Source organism: Odontesthes bonariensis, chromosome 5 (assembly GCF_027942865.1).
Source record: "Odontesthes bonariensis isolate fOdoBon6 chromosome 5, fOdoBon6.hap1, whole genome shotgun sequence".
NCBI lineage: Eukaryota > Metazoa > Chordata > Actinopteri > Atheriniformes > Atherinopsidae > Odontesthes > Odontesthes bonariensis.
Window position 1 is genome coordinate 9,800,226 of NC_134510.1, and position 10,350 is coordinate 9,810,575.

Consider the following 10,350-nt stretch of genomic DNA (forward strand, 5'->3'; position numbering starts at 1 on the left):
AGGGAGAAACAAGCTTGATTTGCCCAACAAATGCATATTTGTGCAAACTGTAGCATGAGTCCTCTGAAAGACAACATTTCTGCAGTTTTTTTAATGTTCCTCATATGCTCATCAGCTTTCCTTTTCCTTTCCTTTCATAGCTTCAGCTATATCAATGCTCGCTGTCACAATTTTACCAATCAAACTGAACAACAAGCGAGTTTGCAAACAACACTGGCAAGTTAATATGTATGCAAATTTCAATCACAAAACCCAAGCTTCATGACAGTGCAGTAATGATGAATAGCAATAAAACTTATGATGACTGCAGACGGATTTTTTGTGTTAAAGGTCTGGTTCTGTTCAGTGGTTGTCAAATCAAAATTAGGCTATGTCACTGCTTTACTTGAAAAAAGAATTGTTGCCTTTCTCTAAACGGAATTCACTTTGCTTTACTTTAAGTTCTGGTGTTTTGGTCTATTTACAGTTGTCTTGTACAGTTGTTGCAATTGTTTTTGGTGCCTATAAATGACCACAGGTCTTCTGTCTTTTTGGATACCGAGCAGCTTGCCAGTCACAGCAGAAAGCTGAGTAGATCTACTATTAATAGTCTCACTAACAGCATGAGAGTACTCAGTCTTTGAATGGAGTCAGCATGAGATAACCTTGTGCCATGATCCAACCAAGTAGCAGCCTCTCCCTTTATCCACCTATGTCTCTATGTCTCTCCAGGTTTAGGCCTCTGTGCTTCACTCACTTGCTCACAATTACATCTACACGGACTTTAAGAGAACATTTTTGATTGCATGGACAACCACCACACAGTGAACAGAAAAGTGAAAGACATCCTGCCCTGTGCCTGTTCCACATCTTTCCATTTGAGTCACAACTTCAGCATATCTCAGTCATTATGTGTAGCGCAGAGCCAATAAGAGCATTGTGCTGAATCTCAAGTGTATCATCACAGGACTCCAGAGTCTTCATTATCTTAACACTTGGTTTCACTCCATCACAAAGCAGATCTTTCACCACTTTGACTTCTGTCATTTCACAGCTGAGCAAAGCTTAAAGACCAACAACAGTGATTACACAAATTGTTCCACATATTCATGAGACTGTCCCTCAAATTTCTGCGTCCACAGTACTATATGCAGGCCTTAATAATGGATGGGGATGTGTACTCTACTCTCTGGCAGGGCCTCATTTTTGCTTTTTTTTATTTATCTAGTTTTCTCTGTTTATATATGTTTTACTAACTACCAAACTCTTGAGCTATATATATATATATCAAAGCTGCTTCATGCCATGCTGTTTAATTTAACACACGATAAAAAGAAATCATCCTCTCGTAAGTCCAACTATGTACTGTAACTTATTTCTCATTTATTCCTACTGTCCTATTTCGCCAAGCGATATTTCAAGTTGCACAGCCATGGGCAGGCAAATCCCCTTCAAATTTACTTGATGTATAAGGGCCCAGAAGACAATAAAACCCATGCTGACAAGTGCAAATGTTATTTCAAACAAAGCCCTGGGAGACAACAGAACCTGGTACTGTGTGGTGCTGTGCCACACAGGAGAATAGCAGGTTATGGGAGATGGCAAGCCGATTGCTCTTTCAATGGGAACTGGGGCTGTCATCAGCAACAAGACCTGATAGGATCACAGACGTCAGAGTCTCTCTCTTATTTTCCTTCTGATGTTCTCTTCTCCTTTCCTGTCCCCTCTACTCCCCTCACCCTTCCCATCCCTTCTTATTTCTCTCCTCTCTCCCATTCACATGGATTGCCTTTGCTCCTCCTTTTTTGTTAGTGCCTCAACAGAACATTATTCCATATTTTTCTTAAACACTAAGAGTGTCAACATTTTTTATAGTAACAAGTGGTTAGAATATGAAGTTGCTCATAGTGGTAAATTCTTAGATATGTGTCACTTGTCCCCAGAATTCCCTTCAATTCACTCTGTTTTTAAAGCTTTAGTTTTATTGTACTGGTTCTCTCTCAGGAATCTCCTTAACTTTGACATTACATAATGAATGCTGCTGGCAGGAGTGAGAAATAAAGCCAATGAGGAAGTGACAAAAATTTCTGGTTCTCAAATGACAAATAAAAGCGTTTCAGTTAGGTGGGAATTTGTAATGCTTTAGATAATGCATCTAAAACTGCACGAGCACTTTGAGTGATAGTGGCAGCAGTTTGCACTGGGTCTGCTACCCACTGCACATGCATAGTGTTGTCGGATGTTCAAAAAATAAGATGACAACTGCTAAATGTGAATATCATGAACTCAAAATATAGTCCACAAACCAATGGGAAAGGTCATAATGGGTGCATACATCTTTAGAACGGGCTTGCAGCTCGTGGACGTCACAAAGAATTGAGACGTGGACTAATACGATCTTGATTGTTGACAGTAAGAAAATCATACTGAAACGTGAACATTATCCTTGTAAAAAATATTACAAAAGTTGGTTAAGGTTAAGGTAAATCTAGCTCAAATTCAGACGTATAAAGCACACAGTGGGGTATTAAGGATAAAAGAAGATGCAGGCACAGAGTCAGAAGCAGTAGGATAGCGATCAATTATTGAGTAATGCCCACAACTGTGCAACCAACAACACAGCTTCACAGGTTTTTACAAATATATTATTTTAAACCTTATATAGTATTTACTGCGTTTCATTTTAGGGATAGCAGTTGTGTTCAAACCAGATTTCCGCCAGACCCAGACTTGTTGACAACTTATCAGCCATCCAAGACCAAAACACAGTTTTACTTTAATTAGCTTGATGATGGATTCATTTGCCGTGCATTCGGCTTTATAAAGTCAGGACAACATCCTCTCCTCCAGTTTCAGTTTCTCTCTCTCTCTCTCTCTCTCTCTCTCTCTCTCTCTCTCTCTCTCTCTCTCTCTCTCTCTCTCCCCTGGGGAAAGTGATGGGGGATGGGAGATGCTCATGACAGAATCTTTTCTTTGCATAGGATGGCGAGTGAGCATGAGTGAGTGAGCCAGTAGAACAGGGGAAGGCGGAGAGAAAAACTACGTGTGTGGGAGGATATACTGTACATTGTTCAGTGGTAAACTGCTCAGCATTCCCTCGCCTCATCTCATAACCATGTCTCCTTCTAATGTGTTAAAGTGTTTCCAATACCTATTTAGCCTTTACATTGTGTTTACAGTCCTGACACAGGGTGTTTCTCTAGACTGTCATAAGTTTCATTCGTCAGGTTATGATCGCTAAATTTGAGCTCACTTTCTGCCACAAGAAAAGTATTAAAGTGTAGGACAAGAACGTCAGAAGTTTGGGCCACTGTAATGTGTGCACAGTACTCCATCAGTGCGCCTATCCATGAGTGGCAGAGATCCTTCAGGCTCCAGGGACACAGGGGACCTCTCTGGAACACTAACCCCAGCTGGTATGCTGAGCTCTGAAGCACAATCAGATAAATGACCTGGACAGGCAGAGTGAGGTGTGTGTGTGAGTGCGCATGAGTTGTGAGGGACGAAAAGGGTGAATGGAAAAAGGAAATGGGACGTGATCGATCACAGCTAATTCTGGGTCACTGCACTTCATGTTGAAAACCGCCAACCATACTTGCTAATACGCATGCTAGCCTGGAAAGTGATACATTTTTTCTAAAAGCTCACTGAGATGAAAGATAAAGAACAATGGAACAATCAAAGTTTACAGTTAATTACAGTTAATTCGAAAACTGGTTGATTTAAAAATTACAGTCTCTGAAATAAGATCCCGGATCCCCTTAAGCTGGGTAATATGACTCAAATTAAAAGGAACTCTGGCAGTTTTTCACATCAACATCTTTCTCAGTGAGAAAGGATGCCCCACTCATCACACGATGACACTTGGTCAGGGCCCCCTACATCGGATTTGAATGGACAGGGTGCCACCAAAGCATCATCTTAGAACGTGCAGTGTTTAATGAGCTGGTAACATACCAATCAAAGGTTGCATCACCATGGTAATGTGGAAAAAGTCAGCAAAGCTTTCGGCTATAAAATGTATTTTAAGGTGTATTTGAACAGCTAAACCTATCCTTAACCAAGTACTTCTAAGGTGTAACGAGGTAGTCCAGTAGCACAGGGAGGAAAGTAAAAAATAAAGATGGAATGAATGAAAAGAAGGAAGTGAACAACAGCACTCTAAAGGTCAACAAGACTGTCATGCTTAGTAGCTGGGTGTCTACACCCCTCCACGCCTTCACTTCCTTAAGAGCTTTGTATTACTTGTTTAAACGCGAGCACTATGAAATGAGGTTGCATCTGAAAGCGACAGTGAAGAAGTATCTGCTGCATTAAAAACTAATGTGAAGGGCTCTTGACCAAGCGTCAGTTTGTGAAGAGCTGGGTTGAACATGTGTTGATTCTTTGGTACTGGAAGCCTTTTTCTAACATCAGTGATTATAGCAACAGGGTTGCCTCGCTCGCATTGAGAGACAACAAATGTTTAACAGAAAGAAAAATTCAGCATTTCAAACAGGAATCAAGGTGTTTTAAAGACATTACCAAATGGTAAGGGTCGAAAAGAAAAGATTCTATCAGGCTACATTGTGGCAATGCTTCCCCACCTTTGGACATCTCGTCCTGCATGTTATAGAGGTTTCCTAAGTCTTCAAACCAATGATTGTTGATTGCTAATAATTTGAAGGCCCGATGTAAGAAGCAAATATTACTTTTTACGGTTCCACGAGACAAAGATTGTCGAGGGTGGGGGCTGTACACAAAACACGGATTTATTAGATTCCAAACCCTCCTAATATAGGGTACATTCCAAGACAAAAGAAAAATTCTAGAATACAGGACATCATTTTGAAAGCGCAAATAAGTCGGGAGGGAGCCCAAACAAACTAAAAAGCAGCAGACAGCTCACATCTCCAGAATACTTGCATCTAAGTGGAAGACCCTGTTACAAGGCTGCCAGTATAATTAGCACTGTCAAAAGGAGATCCCTCAGCATATGACACAATCCCCCAGATCCTAGAGATGAATGCTGCCATGAGGAGGAAGAGGAACTAGAATATTTATGAGAACAAAGTTACGTTGTCTTCTCACTGCAAATAGAGATGAATATTTAAGTTTTTGCAAATGAAACTGATAGAAGCCTAAGCTCCCATCAGTGACTGTCCATCTTGAGACATTATGAGTGTGTGTGCTCAAACAGCTCATACCCTCATAATACAGCTAACTTTAAGAGCAAATCAATTGAAAACACTGTCAAAGATTAAAAATAAAGGTGGGGGAAAAAAGGTGACAGTGTAGCCGGGATGACCCCCTCCTGTCTCCTCACGCTCCCAGACACCAAGCACCCCCAGAGGAATGAGGAATCAGGGAGAAAGGAGAAGTGGAGCCCCTGGCTTTCCAGGGGTCACCCCATCAAAGGCAGCTGACGCCTGCCTGTAGGATACACTGCGTGTGGGTAGGGGGGTCCCATGGCTATCATTACTGCGGTGCTCAAGGACTCACTGAAGCAGGGAAAGCCAAGCTCACTGATAGATCGAGAGGATTCTTTATAATGGAACAAGTGCACCTGGAGCCATGTTTAACTGTAGACAGGACTCGTTGGTTGCAGCTACAAATGGGACAGTATGGAGTAGATGATAATTTATGGCTGATGGTTTGATAAGCTTTTATACGCATTATTTCCCAGGAAACTGACTTTTTTGCAAGCACGTTTTTTACATGCAGACATACACACTAGACTAAGAATGAGCGGGCTAAGAGAGCACTAGCTAATTACATGCGAGTCAGCAGTGCTGGATTTCCATCCACGCTCGCTGTAGCACCTCGAGTGAGATGACAGCAAGTTGGCAAGCCCTGCAGCTGGAGGCTTCTCTCTTTCTCTCTCTCTCATTCTCTTCTCCATCCCTCCATCCTCCCAGGATTCCCTCTGTTAGATTACACACTTCGATGTTGAAACCGCCACTTGCCCAAACGCTGGCCAAACTGCTGTGGGATTGGACTATGACTGCGTCAGAGGAGATGCACGAGCTATAAGGTTGGAATGTTGCAGTGTGGGTGTTTGTTCCTGACACTGCTGGAAATGCTATGAACTATCCGATGACAAGTTAATCCGCTGCAGTTGTACCTATTCCAGAGCTGAGCATATTAATTCTGCTTCAGGATATGTTATGCCCGAGTGATTCATAGGTATAGAAAGTGGGGATTTACTGTTTCGATGACTCATGATGAGTCACCAAGAATGTAAAGACAGAGCACATTAAACTAATATATTGGTGGTGTATGAAAACTAAAAAATACTTTAAGACATGAAGGAGTCTTGTGGTGTAATGTGAACATCACAGCAGCAGCAAAAAAAAAAAAGGTAGCAGAAAGCCTTTGTTAGATGTTTGGAAGAACAGCCCTGCTGTCAGGATAAGCCCTAAGGTAGCCAAAGCATGCACACTAGAAGCGTACTGTAATTCGTATGCAAATAAATTACCCACAGGCCTCTTTGACCTCCTCACATATTGAATCCATTTGGCTTGTTAGGCCTGAGAGTTACCAAACACCATGGTTTGACAGTAAGTCAGTCATGTCTAGCTCAAATAACAGCCTCTTCAACCCATTGTCAGCTATGGTAAGGTTTGGAATCACTGTCAGACTAAGAGTGACCAAAACTGACAATCCCCTTCATCCCAGAGAAAGCGAATGGGGGGGGGGGGGGGGGGGGGTAAAGCGCCTATTGAAGAGGAGAGAGGAGGAGAGACTATGAAAGGGGGAAGGAAGGCGAAAAAAGCCTAGATGAATCACAACCGGCACACACCGCAGCGGCTGAGGTAGCTGCGTCTTGGAGTACATGAGTCATGTTTATCAGGCAGCTGCACAAGGCAGGGACTGCACACCTTTATCCCCATTACGATTGTTGCCTTGGAACTAATATTTACCAGGAGATGGAAAGAAAAAACAAACAAACAAACAAAAACAGGTTGAATACCTCTATAAAACCTTCCAGTGACGGCCAGGAATCCTTTACATTTCAGTCAAACAAACCAAATAAACCTGAAGAAAATCCATTTAACATCTAAAATGCGTACAGCATTCAAATCAATCGAAACGCACGAGCACCTTAGTTGTGAGCAAACAAGCATGTGCAACCTTTCATCTAAGACGGAAAACTACAAGAAAATCAACAGGATGGAAACATTTAAGGCCACCACTCCGAAATCCCTATCCCTTCATTCGCCTGACTTCCATAAAAAAAAAAATGTAATCAGCAATGAATGCATTTTTGTTGCCAGGTCAAGACGACCGTGTGTAATATCCTATCATAAACCCGATTTATGGCCCACACAGTTACAGTTAAAGCCATGACAGCGGAAACACTCCGGTCCACCTTAAAAAGTGAAACCTTACAGTGGACAGCTCCGTGGTGCTGAAACAGCTCCGAGCGACATCTGTACAGAAGAGGAGCGGTGAATGGGGGTGGGTAGGTGGGGGCAAGCTCTACCGGGGCTTAAACGTTGAAATCACACACACACACACCGCGTGCGCCATCGCCACAAAGGACACCTTAAATGATCTTTCCTGTGTCATATTGTGTAATCTCGGTGACGTTCGTGGGGAAAGGTTAAGCAATTTGGCGTGCTTTTTACGTGAAAATGGCGGCCGTCGCTTCCAACCCAACCCACTGTAGTACGGGTACATCCACAACAAAGTGCGGGGAAAGCACTGTGGTGTCCGCCGAGGTACAGAATGACACCGAGCTGTAAAAATAAAGTCGTCTCTCAATAAATGTTATATGAGGGGATGCTGAGTCTCACCCTGGTACCAACCGTTACTGGTCGACCATCAAAGCTCCAGGTTAGAAGTCATGAGGCAACATGACTCTCTAGTACTTCACTGAGTGACAGAAATTCCCTCTGTAGCTAATAACAACCCACAAACACCGTTGTTTTTTCGCCCTCAGCCACACCACAAACCCCTTGGCTTTTTCTTACTTTAACATCGACTGCTCCTTCGCATCCTCCTTCTTCTGTCGGTCCATGACACCGAGGATGATCTTCCTCTCCTCCTCCGTGAGGTGGCTGAGGTCCGGCATCTCCGGCATGGCGCCGGCCGCTGAGGGAGCAGCAGCAGCAGCAGCAGCAGGGCCAGGGCCGCCCCGGGGCCCGTGTGGAGCAGACATCTTTTACACACGGTGGCTAAAAAAAACAAGAGAGGCACCGTCAACCATCTGCAACGCGGGTGATGTGTGTTTTTTCTTATGTTTCATGCTTTGAAATGTTCAAACTGGCAATCGGCTTTGAAGCAGGCTCACACGCGGCATGACAGCTTGGTTAGCGGCATCATGCACATTATTAACATCGCGCTGTAGAAACAGGCGTGAAAAAGATTCAATCACGGGCTTCCTCCCCAGCTATTAAAAGCTCGTGGTGGGGTTTTCAGACTGAAATGAGAGCTGCCTGGGTGACTCGCGGTATCAGGGGCTCAAACGTCAAATTTACACATCAACATTTCTATGAAAGAACGCGCTGCAGGTTTGAGAGATGCTCCTAAAAGACTCGCGGGTTGTAGGTTACAACCTACAGGTATTCCAAACACAAGCCTCCATCCATCCAGGGAGAAGAAGAAAAATGACTGAGGATTTAAAGAACAACTCTTGCCTTTTATTTTGCAGTCATTTTAAATCCTGTCTAACCCATCGCTGCCATCCTTTAGAGGGGTTTTACGCGCATGCTGGAATAAAAGATGCCCGGTCCGTCCTTGTTTGTTTTCGTTTGGAGTCCTTAACCCTCCTCTGTCACTCTGTTTAGCTCGCCTTCCTCCAGGTTGGTAATTCTTAGAGATTTCTTAAATGCACAAAAATGGATGCAATGGCAGAGAGAGGGAGAGTTGAGAGAGAGAGAGAGAAAGAGAGAGAGAGAGAGAGAGAGAGTAAAAGAAAAACCCAGCAAGGGAGAAGAGGCGGAGCGATGAAAAACACGTAGAATAAGCCGAGAGGACGCGCTGGATGTTCATTGACAGCAGGCAGATAGCAGCCGCAAAAACACGGAGTGGAGGAGCGGCTGAAGCAGCGCTGTGTGCACCATGCATATTTCATAACCTGACCACGAGCACTGTCAGAAGGACTGATGTGAAGTGGGAGGGTAAACACAGAGCATGACCAGTGTGTGACTGTAACTGCAGGTGCGGCAGCGGTTCCGGTCAGTGCTTTCACACACGCACTCACAGGGGTTTTGTTGCCAGCTGATGTGAGAAACTGTTAAAGGTACATGGTTGAAAATAAAGGAAAACATTTACACAAGAGGGAATCAGCTGGGTAGAAGCACTTCACTGTGAAAACAGTAATATTGAGACAATAATTAAGCTCCTACTTCTTAAATGTCAGCATTTTCTCCTGTAAAGTTAGTTGGAAATATCTGGGTTTTTGTGGTTAAGCCTGGAAGAGTGAACTCTTACTCCCCCCTTTTACGCTGACTTCCAACTAAACATTTATTTTCTGTTGATCTACTCTATCCCCCACCCCACCTCTGGCTCTCAGACTGCTCTTTGATTGCATCTGAAATAACTTTAAAAGGATCGAGTCTCTAACCTTATTAGGCCTCTAAGTAAATTAGCACTGGTGTGGTGATCTGATACAAGTAGGGCTGGGCAAGTTAACTTGTTATTATCGCATTAACTCGTTAATTATTTAACGCCATAAATATTTTATCGCGCATTAACGCAGGTTTTATTGTTTAAAAAAATGTTCTTTTTAATTTAACAATTTTTTTTAAGAAAAATTAAAAAAAAATCGGGCCAGCTGCAAGCGAGGACTATAGCCTCTTGTACATGGGGCGCCTGCTCAACCCACTATGCCACGGCCCACCCTTGTTTTGTTATTTATTTTATCATTGTACAAGTCTGTTGCTCATAGGCTTTTATTTAGTAAAAGTCTGTTGCTCACAGGCTTTTATTTTGTAAAAGTCTGTTGCCGTCTGCTGCGGAACAGGAAAAGAAAGTAATCGGCGGATCCACCAAACATGGAGAAGGGTACGGAACTTTTACTCGGCCATTTTCATTTTAAAGTTCTTCCGGACGGCGGAGTCGACAGAACCAAAGTCATCTGTAAACACTGCCAAGTTGATTTGTCTTCTCAGCGTAGTAGTTCCAGTCTAAAATATCACTTAAAAGGCAAAACACACAACTGATAGCAGCAAGTCATTCAAGGAAACAGACAGTGGAGCGAGGCTTCTACAGAAAGATGCTGATGTTAAAAGTGTGTTGGCACAACAAATGTTATGGCACTTTCATTCATATGGCAGCACATTTAAAATAAAACTAAATGTTTAAAGCTATACACTTCTTTTGAATTATTTTTTGGATTTTGCGTACAAATGCTATTAATCGTGATTAATCAGGGAAATCATGTGA

At 42.9% G+C, this 10,350-nt stretch overlaps 1 protein-coding gene across 27 annotated transcripts in view; it reads right to left on the reverse strand.

The window, feature by feature from the left end:
- Window positions 1-8,806, reverse strand: part of rims2a (regulating synaptic membrane exocytosis 2a) — a 140,159-nt gene extending 131,353 nt beyond the window's left edge. For all 27 annotated transcript variants that reach the window (XM_075464837.1, XM_075464833.1, XM_075464856.1 and 24 more), the window contains exons 1-2: window positions 8,601-8,806; window positions 7,935-8,138 (exon numbers count right to left, since the gene is read on the reverse strand). In XM_075464837.1, coding sequence (XP_075320952.1) covers window positions 7,935-8,122 — 188 coding nt within the window. In that variant the 5' untranslated portion in view covers window positions 8,123-8,138; window positions 8,601-8,806. The remainder of the gene's footprint in view (window positions 1-7,934; window positions 8,139-8,600) is intronic.
- Window positions 8,807-10,350: the final 1,544 nt, after the last annotated feature.